This window comes from Canis lupus, chromosome 32 (assembly GCF_048164855.1).
Source record: "Canis lupus baileyi chromosome 32, mCanLup2.hap1, whole genome shotgun sequence".
Taxonomy (NCBI): Eukaryota; Metazoa; Chordata; class Mammalia; order Carnivora; family Canidae; genus Canis; species Canis lupus.
In genome coordinates, this window is record NC_132869.1 from 20,795,624 (window position 1) to 20,811,526 (window position 15,903).

Sequence of the window (15,903 nt, forward strand, 5' to 3'; positions counted from 1 at the left end):
ACTACAGAGTTCTCTTACTTTGTAATGGAGATTCAACCTTACTTTGGGACCTGAGATATCCTACTTGACTGCCTACACTGATTATAGTAAAGAAAATAGTCTGTGCTCCAACAACATGGTAGCAGAAGGGAAAGAACACTAAACCACAATCTGGCAAGTTAAGGCTATGGCCCAGCTCTTTTGCCGACTCCGTTCACATCTCTCCCCATTGTGGCCTCAGTTTCTTCCTCTGCAAAATTGGAGGAAGTTGCCTAGATAATCACTAGATCCCTTTCAGCCTGAAAAATTATCTGACCTTAAACTGTACCTTTTCAATAAAGCTTATTTCTACATTATGAATTAATTAATAGGAAATAGGGTTATAACCACAGGGTGCACAATCTGATTACAGCACCGTCAGAAAAGAGTCATGAAGAAACAGATAGTACCAAAGAAGAAGCAGCTAAGATGGAAAAGGAATATGGAACCTTGAAAGATTCCACAAAAGATGATAACCCAAGAGGAAAGACAGATGAGCCAAAAGGTATGGAATCAACAGCTCTAAGGTGGCAATGAAATTGGCACCACACATAAGTTGATCAAAAATGCAAGCCCCACCAAATCTGAGAAATTGGCACCATCTGTATAGAAAAGATTCAGCACATGATATCTTTATTTGAATAACAATCTTCTTTAACAGTCTTGAGTCTCCTGGAATGGCAAATTGGTTTCATCTTCTGATGGTCTTTACTGTCCAGTGGATTTTTATGCTTGGAGAAGAATACTTATGACCATTAGTACATTGTTTAATGTCTAATTTATAATTTATTAAGCAGTATTTCTTTAAACATAATTAACATTCCCCAAATAGCCATATACTACTTATTGAACAAAGTCACCAAAATTTGTGGATTTAACAGAGCAAATTTCCTCGATCATTTATTTATAGTGATTGAAATGAGACAAGCGCTCTTAAGGACCTGATTAAGAATCACAAATCAAATAAATCACATTTCCTTAAATAACCTGAATATCTTAAGCACAAAAGCACTAGCCCAATAATTACAAAACTTATGTTTTTATCCTTTTACACATGCCTGTGGTCCAATTTCTACTCTGCCTTAGAAGTCTATGTGGTATAAAATTTACTTCTTCCTAGGATTTTAGAGATTTTATTACAGCCTTAAAGAAAAAGACCCTATTGGGAGAGGTGTTAGGGGATGTGGGGAGAAAGAAAGAAAGAAGACCCTCTGAGGATGCAAGTTCTAAATCACTAACCCTTCGGTTTCAGGTCAGGATGTGGAATCTGGTTGCACAGTCCAATGGTTCAAAACCCTTTTATTATGAAGTCTGCTCGTTATATCCTGGAAGGTGTATCTACCCCTCAGATAGATACTCTTCTGCTGAAACTCAATGTCTTTACCAGAAGTTGTGAACAGATGGCTTAAACTTAACTAATTTTTCTGACGTTATGATATACTGACCTCTGTGGTATAATTGGAACATTACTTATATCTTATCAGTGTCTCATTAGTAGGGTCATCTAGAGATTTTATTCCATAGAAACTGGAGGAGTGGGTCCCCAGTTTTGGCTCTCTCAAGGCCAGGGGAAGTGTGACATCCAGTTAATCTATCATCTGAAGATGTGCCATTGGGCTCTCTTTTCATTATTTATTATGTGCAATCATGAGTGTTAATGAACTGAGGGGCTCCGTATTCCTTTCTGGATGACATAAGACCACAAAAGCTGCTCATGTTCATGGTATTGCTCTTCATTTTGAAGGGGCTACTTGGCCTACTTACAGGTTCCTAGTCTCACCTGCTCATACAGATAGAAACAAGTGCATATTCATATTCATACTTGATAATAGGTCCTGCTTCACAGAGTTCTAGTTCCTTTTTGTAGAAAATATAGAAACCTGAACCTGGGTTATATGGGTTCAAATGAGTAGTAATGTGGGCCAAAAGTACTGCCTCTAGTTCAGTTATTGGGACTTTTTTGAGATAGGAAATATCATTTTTTTTCTTAATATATCAAGTTCATGTCGATTTTTCCTATTTTATGAAGCTTTATATCATTGTATTTTTTTTCTCTAGCACAGATTTCATAGACCATCACAATTTTCTCCTACATCGACGCAGCTGATGGATCAGCTCTAATAATTTGGCATAGTAGCCTGTGTTGAGAAAGGTTATGATATTGCATCTGGGCTTGGGAGGAAGGAACTTGGGATGATTAATTAGTAATGTTTATCAAGGGCCATAAGAAGGGAGGAATGGGTAATATAAATGTCATGTTTGCAGACTCTGTAGACCAGTGAGTCACACTGCCTTGATACTTCCCTGGGTCTACTCTGGATGAGTGGTAAACTTTTTTGAATGTCTTTTTAAAAAAAATTATAGTAAAAAAAATTATAGTAAAATACATATAAAAATGATCATATTAACCATTTTAAGTGTACAGCTCCGTGGCATTAAGTACATTCATATTATTGTGTTACCATTGCTACTGTCCATTTCCAGAACTCTTCTTATCCTGCAAAACTGAAACCCTATATTCATTAAACAAAACTCTCCATTCTTCTTCCTCTTCAGCCCCTGGCAACCACCATTCTATATTCTGTCTCTGTGAATTTGCCTATTCCAGGAGCCTCATATAAGTGGAATCATATCGTATGTGACCAGCTTACTTCACTTATTGTTCTCAAGGTTCATCGATGTTGTAGCATGTGTCAGAATTTCCTTTTTAGGGCTGCATAATATTCCATTGCATGTATATACATTTTGTTTATCTGTCCGTTTGTCTCTGGATGCTTAGGTTGCTTCCACCTTTTGGCTATTGTAAATGATGCTGCTGTCAATACAAGTGTACAAATATCCCCTCGGGACCCTACACTCGATTTGGGGGGAATATCCCCAAAAGTGGAATTGCTAGATCATATGTTAATTCTTTTAATTTTCTGAGGAGCCATCGTCCTGTTTTCTATAGGTAGCTCCACCTTTTTACATTCCTCCCGAGAGTGTGCAAGGGTTCCAATTTCCCCACATCCTCATCAACACTGATGGATGTGAGGTAGAAGATGAGTGGTAAACTTTTAAAAGATAGCTAACCAGGAAAAGAGTCCTGTGACCTGAGATAGAAAGCCAGGAATTGGGCAGGACAGAGCACTGCTCTTCACCCCCACAGGAAACCAGCATACCTGGGTCATCTCCTCTGGGAGCAACCCATGTGTAATGACTGCATTTCCCAAAGACAGTAAGCCATATCTGAGACCCTTGACTTGCAGAAGCAACACCTTCTATGACCACTATGCCAATATCCATGGGAATGGATGCTGACAGGTATCTTTGCTTATTTTAGGAAAACACTGTATAAAAAAAGAAACATAAAGAAGTTGGTTCTTGGTAGTCTACTATTCCTATTTAGGATGTGAGTGTTTAGAGACTAATGAGGTCAGATTTCTTTTCCCATTAGGAATTCCATCAGATACTAATAGGGAGAAAAGAGAGTAAAACTCTGTCCATTTAGCGTTTTTGTTTGTAATGGCTCTCATGAAACATTAGAGGATAGGGATTTGGAGCTAAAATTAGTTCCTTTCCATTATTTGGAGATTTAATTTATTCATCATACCCCTGACTCCTATTACTCTGAGATAACGAAAACTGATTTTAGTACAATTTAGAGAATATCAGCCTCAGCTTAAGCCAAGGGCCAACATTTCTTGAAAAGTATGTAATCCCCAAAAGGGCATATTATGACATATACTTTTATATTGACAATTGCTTTGCTGTACTTTTTCAGAGGCTGTTTTGTTTCTCTATTATAAAACCCACTGAGACAACACATATTGTCTCTGGACAGAAAAATAAAAGAATCCATTTGGGTAAAAACAGGGCTTACTGGGTTTCCTGAGACATGTATTCAATTATAAATAAACATCTATCCTGATAGCATGCCTGGCACTGTGCTCAGGAAGTAGACCTATACAAGTAACATAAGAATTAATTCTTACCTCTGAGGACCCAAGCAAGCTTTGAAATAATTTGAGAATGGTTCTTAACCCATATGTAGGCAAGTATAACACAAGCTACATACATGTGCACATATCTTCCTGATTGATGAGTTAGGAGTATGTAGAACAGAGAGAAAGTTGGAAGACATTACAGGGCAGAGCAAGGAATGAGGTAATAGTCCAGCTAAAACCACTTAAAAAAGTAATTATAAGCAGAGCACACTGTCATGAGTATCTATAAAAAATTTGTTTTGGTCTGGTGATGTGGGGCGATGGCCCCATCAAACCTCAGCAAATATTTATTAACCATGCCAAGCATATGCTGGATCCTGTGAAGAATAGGAATAATAATGGGAATAGGAATAACAATAATACCTTAAATTTATATCACCCTTCAACTTACAGAGCATGTTTCCATGGCTCTCTTTTTAGGTTTAATGTAAAAAAATATAATTACCAACGATGAAAAGTGGTATATCCACTTTTGAATATAATTGAGTTAGACTATTTAAACTCTTTGATTCTACAGGTATTCACATTAAGAATAATCTTTTAAAATACTGATTTCTCATTGGTACAATCATTTGAATGATTCAGTAGTTATTCCTATATTCAGGGATATGCCAATGAAGTCAAATTTATTCTAATTTCAACAGTATTTATAAAATTGCCTAAGTTTTCAAGTAAATTGCTCTCTGGAGACTAAAGAAATGTACTTGAAAACTTTATTCCATTATCTCAGTGCAGCTCTATTTGCCAATTTGATGTTTACTCATTCACTCCTGCTCTATGAGTCACTGAAAAAAAAAACCTTTTTTTTTTTTTAAACCATCCAAGGGATAAGATAAGCATTATCATATCCATAAACTCATTCCAAAGGTGTCCTTTGTCAAGTTTGTGGCCAGATAATGGAAATAGGTGAAAAAACTGATCTTTAAGACATCTTTCACCGAAATAGCCTACCATTCCCCTATCTTCCTTACAGAAACCAGAAAAGAGAAGGTAGCCTCTTTAATTAATAAATTGGCTAACACTTGTGGATGCTGTTATTTTTAAAGCAACGTAAGAGGAGAAAATCTGTGCCTGTATTCAAGCCCAAGGCATTCTGCTAAGAATGTCCAAAAATAGTAAGTCCAGTCTCCCCTGTGAGTCAGCAAGTGTGCCAGGAGCTAAGGGCAGGCACAGGAGACCTACCATCAACATAGGTTTTTCAAGGATAGCAAAGGAGAATTTCTTTCCATAGAAACCATAAATCTTCTTTTTTGAATTTACTCCTAAATTGTAAATAAATAAACCAAGACTCAGAAGATGAAGTGACTCACCCAAGATCTAGCCAAAGAGTGGCAGAGCCAGGCCATGAACCCTTTTCCCTTGACTCCTATCCAGTACTCATCTGAGCTTTTCTTTGGGGCTAGTAAAATGCCATCATTGTACAGGAATTCTTGAATTGAATGTCTGTGAGGCCCATGTTGGCATCTGTGATACCATTATCACTTACTTTGTTTTATGCAGTTCAAAACTGTAATCATGTAATCTTTACAGAATTTTAAGGGTAGCAAACTTAATTTTTATAAACACTCTTAAGATCTATTATCTTTAGTATGTTCAGTATTCAATAGGTTAATTCTATTGATTTCTACAAGTTTGTTGTTGTTTTTATACAGGGCTGGGGGAACAGATCAGGTTAGTATATATCACAGGGCCATTGATGTATAAGAAAGGGTATTTTTCACTGCTGAAAACCAGAACAGCCAGAAAAGCAGGGCTGTGTCTTGATTCTGGCTCTCTTCCCATCTGCTTCAGCATATGTTTTAAAGCTTGTGCCATATTACCTCAACCATGAGCTATTTTTTTCCAAAGGAAACTCAAATACATTTGAAAAAAATAGTCCAGCTTTCCAAAGTGGACTCTCATCGGCTTTTACTGCACACTGTGTAAATAAAAGATTTGCTTTATAGCTCCTGAGAAGAGAAAATGTAAACAGGAACCAGCTGCTTCTCTCCAATAGCAGAGTGACACCTGACTTTATTCACCTTGTCACCAGTACTCTGGTAAATGTATGGAGGTCTCAGTGCTGGTGGCAGTGATTCCCCAAATTCCCCCCACATGTGAATCCCCTCAAGACCATTTTTTTTTTTTAACGATGCTTGGCCTCAGCTCTCGATAGTCTAATTTAATTGGTATGAACCGTAACCTTGGCATAGAATTTTTTAAAATCTTCTCTAAGTGATTCTAGTGTGCAGCCAAGATTGATAACTACTGCCTTGTTGGCCAGCTTGTTAACAACAACGGGCACTAAATCATTTCTAGTCTAAAAGGTGGATTTTACCCAGCTACACGCAGTAGAGGCTCTGGATTCATTCTGGTTCAAGACCAGGCTCTGATTTTTACTCAGCTGTGTCCCCTTGGATGTGTCACTTAACCTCTCCAAGTGTCAGTTCTCTCATGAGTCAAATGAGAATAATAATGCTAATTTCATAGAGGTCTATGAAGATTAAATGGTATATGGATATAGTATGTCTAGCCTATTTGTAGGTATTTTAAATTGTGTCTGTTATAACTATCCATTCAGAATTCATTAAACTTCAAGTTTTTCAAATAATTCATTTTTTTGGTTAAAAAAATAAATCTATACCATTTATACTTTTAAAAAATTGTATCCTTCTGATTACAATTTGGCTTCTATCTAAGAAGCCTTTACCCATTCACTTATTTGACAAATACTTATCGGTAGACTACATGTCAGGCTTTATCAGCTAACAAATATTTCTAAGGGAGGAAGACAATAAGCTCACATAAATTATATGATTTGGTAGAAAGTGATAAGTACAATGGATAAAAAAGCAAAAGAGGGGGATGAGGGGGATGAGGGTATTTTAAATTAGAAAAACTGGGCATCTGGGTGGCACAGTCGGTTGAGCATCTGACTCTTGGTTTGGGTTCAGGTCATGATCTCAGGGTTGTGGGATGGAGTGCTGCTCGGAGTTCATTGCAGAGTCTGCTTGAGGATTCTCTCTCACCTCTTCCTCTCCCCCAACACTCATTCACTCTCTCATAAATAAATAAATCCTAAACAATAAATAAACTAGAGAAACTATCCTAGTCATATGTTGTTATGATCTACAAGACAGTATTTTTTTTTTTTATGGATTGCTGTATAGATTCCTATAAGCTGCAGTAAACTCATTCTGTTATGGGTTGGTAATATCAATATAGTGAATGAAATTAGTTTCATGCATTTCATACTTTTTAAAATTTAACATTTTTAAAAATATTTTATTTATTTATTTGAGAGAGAGACAGAGAGAGCACATGAGCTGGAGGAGGCACAGAGGGAGAGGTAAAGGGAAAGGCAGGCTCCTCGCTCAGCAGGGAGCCTGATGCAGGACTCAATTTCAGGACCCTGTGATCATACCCTAAGCCAAGAGCAAATGGTTAACCAACCAAGCCACCCAGGTGTCCCTAAAATTTAACATTCAGGAAATTGGTTCCTGAGCAAAAAGCAACCCAACAAGATGATGCCAAGTCCCCCATTTAAAATTGCCTTAGGTTGGGTTCCTTCTGAAGCAGATGCCGAGAGAAGGATTTGAGGTCAAGTTTGACTGAAGATGACCCCAGGAAGCACCACTGGGGGGAAGAGGTACATGAGACAGGGAGAGGAAAGAAGCTCATATAAGGTGGACTCACAAGTGGGCGTCAGTTGTGGACAGTTGGGGCTCAGTCCCACTGGGGATCTCTGGGAGGCTGTATGGAATGTTCCTGAAGCAAAAGGAAACTGGGTATTTATCTACCAATTCTGTCCATCATTAGGTGAGGAACAGAGAGGGAGCAGGGGCAGGAACAGAGAGGGAGAATGAATCTTAAGCAGACTCCCTGCCAAGCACAGAGCCCAATGCAAGGCTCAATCTCACAACCTTGAGATCTTGACATGAGCCAAAACCAAGAGTCAGACACTTAACCGACTGAGCCACCAAGGTGCTCTTATAATTCAGACTTTTAACACAGTATTTATACAGAGGCTAAGTTCAGGTTTTCCTTTTTCTTAATAATTTTTATTTCTCCATATGTTGAATACTTTTTAAAAAATGTTTATTTATTTGAGAGAGAGAGCATGAGCACAGTAAAGGGGTAGAGGAAATAGCAGAAGCAGACTCCTTGCTGAGCAGGGAGCCCAATGTGGGGTTGAATCCTAGGACCCTGAGATCATGACCTGAGCTGAGGGCAGATGCTTAACTGACTAAACTACCCAGGTGACCCAGGTTTTCCTTTTCTTGACTAAGCTTTCCACATGATAATATATCATAAATAAGATTGTGGGGCAAATGCCTAACATTTAAATAAAATAACAAGACCATTTTCAAACATTCTTAAAAGTTTCAGAAGCCCTAATTAGTGTGCTAATGACAAATTATCTATTTGTTAGTCCTATAAGAGCTACTAATTTGATTTAAACTAAAAAAAAATGAAGCTGCATTCTTTAGAAATAGTCTACACTAAGATTTCTTTCTTTGTTCAAAATGCCGTTTCTATCTGAGTTAATTTGAAATAGAGAACACTGTTTTTATGTTAACAAATCCAACTGACCTTCTCAACAAACAGGCAACAGACAATGAATTTCAGTATATTCACTGTAATGTTATAACATCAGCCAGGAGGACTTGGTCTTTCACATGCTCCAACATTCTTAAAAACAAAGCACTGAAATAAAGACTTTTTCTATACAGGTGGTTGCAGTGAATAGGAGCTGAAAATCGTGGATCTCTTCCCTTCTCCATTCACTGCTTTTGCACAAGAGCTTCTCTGTGCTTTTTTGGGGTCCAGATAACATGGAGCCCCAGTGGTGAGGTACAAGTATGGGCTTATAAGATGAGGAAGAAAGATGCTCACTCAGGAGATCACTTAGGTAAATGCTGTAGTGGAAACCGGAACACCAGTTCCAGTAACTGGAACACCAAAGGCAGTGTTACTGTTCACGGTCTGTAGTCAGATGCACCCGGGCTCAAGCCTAGCTCCCCAAATTGCTAGCCATATGATCTTCAGCATATTACTTTGTCTCTCTTCACCTTGGTTTCTTCATCTGTAAAGTGGGGATGAAACGAGATTGCCCTAAGAAGTTGTTGTGAAGAGTAAAAGAGATAACCGCATTTTGGAGCGCAAAGCACACCCCTTGGCACATCCTAAGCACACAGTACAGGTAACTCAGTAAGTCTGGGCAGTACACCAGAGGTAACAGGGCTCAAAGGGGGCACAGAATCCATAGTCACCACTGAACTTTGGTAGCCATTGCTTCTTGCAGAGCTCTTGGACTTTGAAGGCTTTTCTCGGGCCATCTGGTATCCTCCAGACCACCTGGTCCGTTGGTACAGACCTTCTGAGTACTAGAGACCTCACCTGGTTTCAGGTGTGGTTGCTTTCTTTGAAAAAGACTAGGGCACGTCAGTATCCATGTCTAAAGACAGAGCTTTTCTTTCGGATAGTGTAGGTAGCAGAAACCTGGTAAGACCAGAGTCTAAATTCTACTTTGGTTATTTCCTGTGTGGCCTCAGCCAAGTCACTTGGCCTCTCTGAGTGCTAGTTTCCTCATCTCTAAGTGGTTGATAATACCCACTTGCAGACCCCAGTGTATATAAAGGGCATCATGAAGCAGGCACTTCAGTGCCGACTAGTTTTCTCTCGCTGCACCTGAGGCCCATGGGACAGTGTTTATATTCAGGGGAAATTTACTAGAGTGAGTTCTTTCTCTTTTAAAAAGATTTTATTTATTTACTCATGAGAGACACAGAGAGGCAGAGACCTAGGCAGAGGGAGAAGCAGGCTCCTTGTGGGGAGCCTGATGCAGGACTTGATCCCAGGACCCAGGGATCACACCCTGAGCCGAAGACAGACACTCAACGCTGAGCCACCCAGGCGTCCACTAGAGTGAGTTCTAAGGTTCGCATCCAAACCTTGAAAGGAGGCCCAGGTCACCGCTTCACCTGAGTTTTTCCATGCTCCCTACCAGATTGGGCAGGAGACTTATATAAGGGCCAATACAAAGCCACAGACTGAGACATATTTAACATCATTTAATTGCTGATGGAGGCTTTGCAGTATCTGCCACTCCGATTTAATTCTTGACCTGAGAATACTCTTCAGTTTTGAAGAACCATTCTGAACCAGAAATGATGCAGTCTGAGAATTGAAGACATCCACGCATCCAGTGAACGGAATCAAAACTCTTCTCTGCTAGGACCTCAGACCGCGCATGTGTGTGTATGTGAGTGTGTGTAATGGCTCCTTGGCATGAGCCTGGTCCTATCTCCTGGAATCCTATCCCTACCCATTCTCCTCGACATTCCTCCCCACCACGCACACAAATATGCACCCCACTTCATTAGGGACACCACTTCACAAATGCTCCACAAGGTCAGTGTTTATGGTTCCGAACAAGAGTGTGGTCTTTCAAAAGAAATGCAGTGATAGTTTATGAGTGTTTGATATGGGTTCTCTTCCCTTTTCCAGGGAAAACCGAAGCCTATTTGGAAGCCATCAGAAAAAATATTGAATGGTTGAAGAAACATAACAAAAAAGGAAATAAAGAAGGTAAGGATTTAATATGGTTGTAAATTACCAATTTCACCCCATTTGTCAGGGATTCTTGTTAAATAAAGTTTCTCACAATCAAATTGGGCTAAAGTCTCCTGTCAGGGCCCCAAAAGATTCAGGAATGCAGATGCAGGAATAAAATTTCCATTTCCTTATTTTTCAAAGCAGGCTCTCAAGCAAAGACCTTTTCTTTAGCATTTTATTGTAAAAAATGTCAAAAGTAGAGAGAATGGCATAACGAATCCCCATGTGTTCATCAACCACGTTCAATAATTAACACTTTGGACTTTCCTTGGAGTATTTTATTTTTTAAATATTATTTATTTAGTGTGTGTGCGCACGTGCAAGCTGAGAGGAGGGGCAGAGGGGCAGGGAGAGAGAGAATCTTAAGCAGATTGCATGCCCAGCATGGAGCCCAACATGGGGCTCGATCTCATAACCCTGAAATCATGACCTGAGCTGAGATCAAGAGCCACATGCTTAACTGACTGAATGTCAGGTGCCCTTAGAGTATTTTAAACAAAGGCATTTTCTGACCACACATGAGATGCACTCTGCAATCATAAAGGCTGTCACTTCCCGAAAGCACAGAATGAGACTCGGTTCTGCTCTGAGTACCAGAGATGTAGAAATGTCAGATGCAGTCTCCGCCTGCCCTCTGTGGCCCACCAAGGAGCTCCCAGCATCACTGGAGCTACCGGTGGCCCTGCTCACTGCCATCACAGACAGATGTAGTAGTACAAATGTGAGGGCCCATCTCTTTGCAGGGATGGCCAGCACTTGGAGAAAGGTCTGCAGAAAAGCCTTTGCTGTAAAGCTAAGTGACAAGAGATGAAGGCATAGGGAACACTGGGTGCCAAGACATAACGGAACGAAAGGGAGTCACGCGTTCTGGGAACCGGAGCCACTCGGTTTCCCAGGAACACTGGGTGTTTGTGGGGAGGACCTACAGCCAGAGCTGGGGAGGTGGGTGGCAGCCAGATCTGGAAGGAGCTTGTGCACCCTGAGAAGGAGGTAAGTTTTAGTCAGAAGAGCCCAAATTAGGGCTTAATTAGGTTAAGAACTAAGAAATTTATCTCGTAGCAATATGGTTACAGATTGAAGAAATAGGACTCCAGAGGATTGGACAGAGATTGGAGGCAAGGATCTGGAGCAGAAATGATGGGGCTTAAACCAAGGCAGAGGAATAAAGAAAGGAGAAACTTGAGAAGAACGTGGGGAGAGAGGAGTCAGTAAGACTCCCCGGTGTTTGGCTGAGCAGTTGCCAAGTGATGCTTTTAAAATGAGATGAGCCGCGTTTTCAAACTTGAATGTGCATTCAGATCACCTGCGGAGCTCCTCAAGCTCCTGGTCCCCAGGTGGCATCTCAGGACCACTATAGCAGAAAGAGGAAGGACGCAGGCATCAGTATTTTTAACTCCCCTTCCCCATGATTCCATTGTGTAGCCAAATTTGAGAACCACTGAGAGACAGAGCACAGTGGGAGAAGGGGATCTGTTTAGCCCCTCTTCAGCCTGAGATCTTGTTAAATGGAGTGAGATGGAAAGAATTATCAGCTCTCCACACATATTTTATTTAATGTGGTTCAAAATGGTGTGAATTTCCAGGCTGTCAGTTCCACTAAAATTCACAGAAACCATATTTCATCAAGCCTGTCGTTGACTGAAAAATACACCATTGTTGCATATACCACTAAGGAAGAAAAATTATAAGGTGCCATCAGTGACTGAAGACTCTCAAATCAAAAAGATGTTGATCTTAGGATCAATCTAATACAGTAGGCACCAAAATACATTCTGAAGCCAGTGTTAATTTTATGGCCCAACAATTTGGAGTACTTATGTTCTTTCTTTTGCTGATTCACATGAACCAGACTCCTGGTCATAACCCACAACACCCTGTGATCTAATCTTCCACTTCCAGAAGTGACCAACTGGGGAAGCACGGATACCCTAGCGCTTGCATCTTGTAGGCGCTGTGAGCAAATTTCTGAAAGACGGTGTTGCGTGCGATGCTCCCCTCTGCCTCTAGGAAGTGAGGGTGACATCCAGGGTACCCTCCTGAAGGCAGAAGCAGAGAGCTTTTCCTCCATTGGCTTCATATGTGCTCTGCTTGACCTCGGTCATCTCGTGAAGTGGGTGGGGATCTAGTTCCTGGGGCGGCAGTGGCTGCAGCTGTGTGAAGGGGCGTCCATTAGCTCTATTAGTTCTGACCTTCCCTAACCTCTGCGATGCCCTTTGCCGGGCAGGGGTCTGAGTGACCGGCGTCTCCTTCCCAGATCCAGGAAAAGGAAGGCCATGTGATAGGCAGAGGAGGAGAATAAAACTTTATGCACCCTTAAAAATAAGATCTGTGCTTTAAAAAAAAAAAAAAAAAGAAGACATAGTGATAGCCATGTCTTAATGATGCAGTTTTTCCATTTCAAAAGAAAGCTAAGTATTTTCCTGTTTGTCTTTCATATCACCCAGACCTCTTCACATCTGCCCCTGGGCTGCCCCGCGTCCCACTAAAGATGTTGACCCTGCAACCAACTCGGGAGGGCCAGTAGTAATTGGAACCAGTGATACTCAAGATGCACCTCTTTGTACCCCTTGAGCCGGTCAGGAAGCTTGTGAGGAGCACACAAATATATTGTTTTGTCCTGACAGTAAGGGAACTGAAAAAGAACAGCAACAACAAAAACCGCGAGCATTTTACTGCGCATTTCTTCTACACCTGATAGTTGCTTCATGTTCACTGCTTCAAGGCCGTAGAATGGCCAAAGCAGTGACTGTCCCACAAACAGACGTGGGATCAGAGCCTGACTCGGCCATGACCCAAGCAAGTGACTTAACCTCGTCTGGCCCGTTTCTTCATGCCTGAAATGGGGTTACTAATGCTCACTTACCTCATGGAGTTTCATGAAGAGCGAGTCAGATGATGGTGGTAAAGTGCCCAGGGCTGACAGTTATCTCTTGAATCTTAACGCCCAAGCCCTAAAAAGGCAGCAGATGCCTTTCTTGGTGGGGAGGAAACAGGCTTTCTCTAAGCCTCCACTCACTTGATATGATAAACACCTGGCACTTACAGAGATGTTCTTTAGAGTTTTCCTTTCCTGGGGTGCTCTGGGCTTTTGCTCCCCTCTCTCTCCTTTTTTTTTTTTTTCCTCCTTCACAACCTGATAGAAGGCAGGGCTCTGTCCCAGGGGCTGCTATAGCCAAGGCGAACAGTGTTGTTCTCAAGGAAACTCAGCTCCGGGCAACTCAAAATCTGGGCAGGGAGGTCTCCCCAAGTACGCCATGGTGTGGAAGACCCACATGTCTAACCCCAAGAGACGTGCTTCATAAATTCTGGTACATCCAGAGGATGCATTGTATGTAGCCATTAAAAGTGGTGTTGCTGAAGAATATTGATGCTCACTGGGTGAAGTGAAAGGAGCTCGTTAATAAGATTGTATATTTACTGTGATCTCAATTCTGGGTTGAGATATATTTGAAAAGTGAAAAAGTAGAACAAAAAACCAACTGTGGCTATTTATATGATTAATACAATTCAGATGATTTAAGTTTTATTTCCATGTTTCTGTATTTTCCATTTTTTATGACAATAAGCATCAAGAGAGGATGTGGGTTTTCTTTAAGCCTTCAGAAACATGCCACAGGCATCCTCCTTACTGGGGGATCACTTTGTTTTTGATGGGTGGTTTGATGGTTTGCACAGGTTTTTTTTGTTTAAGAAGGACAGAAGAGCTGTAAAGAGGCTTCTCTTTAAAAAAAAAAAAAAAAAAAAAAAAAAAAAAACCTCTATACATACATATATTTTTTTCTCCATGCATATAAATCAGATAGTGTGAAAAATCATGGTAATTCTTAATTTGAAAAAAAAAGTGGGTTATATCAACAGTCACTTAACCTGTATAACATTTGCAGAAAATTGAAACACCTGGTTCTGTTTGTAACTCTTACTAACCATGTGATCCTCAACACTTAAGCTTTAAGATCTTATTACCCCAATGTGATTCCTGGTCCAGTAGCATCAGCATCTCCTGGGAGCTTATTTAACATGCAAAATCTGGAATTCCACCTCAGACCTACTGAATACCAATCTGCAAGAGCCCCCAGAGGATTGGTATTAATATTAAGTTTGCACAGCCCTGGTCTGTGAGCCTATTTCCTCTATGGTCAAATGAGGAACACTTCCCCACCTGAACACCTTGCAGGTGTGATGATGGACAGCAAATGAGATAATATAATACATATAAACATGATTTTAAATTGTAAAGACTGAACAAATGCCAAGACTTAATATGTTATCCAATGTGAAAGATGGGGATGGAATGGTAGTTGGCGTTGTTGCATAAAAAGCTTCTTAGTTAATGGTCATCATTATAATGGGATGTCTCTTTCCTGATCTCTGCTCATGATACTCTAATGATATTTTCCAGATTATGACCTCTCAAAGATGAGGGACTTCATCAACCAACAAGCTGATGCTTATGTGGAGAAAGGCATCCTTGATAAAGAAGAAGCCAATGCCATCAAGCGTATTTACAGCAGCCTGTAAAAATGGCAAAAGATCCAGGAGTCTTTAGACTGTTTCAGAAAACATAGCTTATAACACTTCTTCTAATTTTGTGATTGAAGTTATTTTACCCAAGGATTATTAGAAAGTGATGAAATTGCAGTAGTTAACCTTTTAGAAGTGGTTAAACATAGCTTTCTTGCCATAAAAACTGTCTGAAAAGTAAAGTCGTATGTAAGCTAAGATTTTGTATATAGAATCCTTATTTCCTTATAGATTTACATTTTATAACCAGAGATATATTGCTTTGGAAAACCTGTAATGGACAGAACTTGAAACTGTCGCTTCTTCCCACTGTGTCACACCCATAGGCACCTCCTCAGGAATTAGGAGGTTCTGTTTTCAAGGCATGCTGGGTACCAAAGCACCTCATAGAATATGTCTGTTACAAGATGTTTCCACTACCAGTTCCCTTTTGGGAGTTAAAATAAATTAACATTTCCTCAAAGCCTCTCTAGCTTAAAGGATAACTCTTTGGTTTTTTTTGGCTGTTCCTACTGGTTATCAGGCCCAGTGGTGCAAAAAGGAACCTGAAAGATAAGCATAGGATTGGCCAGATTCACTAACAATATCTCCCCACTCTTGAATTTTCAGACATGGAGATTTTTAGTGGAGAAGACTATGTGCTCTCCAAGAAGAAAAATGAGTTCATTAACACTACAAAAGCAAAGTAAAACTATGTATGTATGCAGATCTGAGTTATCTAAACTGAATTTAATCCAGGCCAAGGTTTCTCAACAGAGAGCAAGAGGGCCCAGTAGTAGAA

The 15,903-nt window shown here is 40.2% G+C and overlaps 1 protein-coding gene across 5 annotated transcripts in view; it reads left to right on the forward strand.

Annotated features, from left to right (window-relative positions):
- Nucleotides 1-15,585, forward strand: part of SCG3 (secretogranin III) — a 97,424-nt gene extending 81,839 nt beyond the window's left edge. For 2 of the 5 annotated variants that reach the window (XM_072808519.1, XM_072808518.1), the window contains exons 10-12: nucleotides 392-523; nucleotides 10,494-10,574; nucleotides 15,001-15,585. In XM_072808519.1, the coding sequence (XP_072664620.1) occupies nucleotides 392-523; nucleotides 10,494-10,574; nucleotides 15,001-15,119 (332 nt within the window). In that variant the 3' untranslated portion in view covers nucleotides 15,120-15,585. Of the gene's footprint in view, nucleotides 1-391; nucleotides 524-10,493; nucleotides 10,575-13,045; nucleotides 13,190-15,000 lie in introns of those variants that run through there. The other 3 variants (XM_072808515.1, XM_072808517.1, XM_072808516.1) reach the window with 3 other exon arrangements.
- The last annotated feature ends 318 nt before the right edge of the window (nucleotides 15,586-15,903 follow it).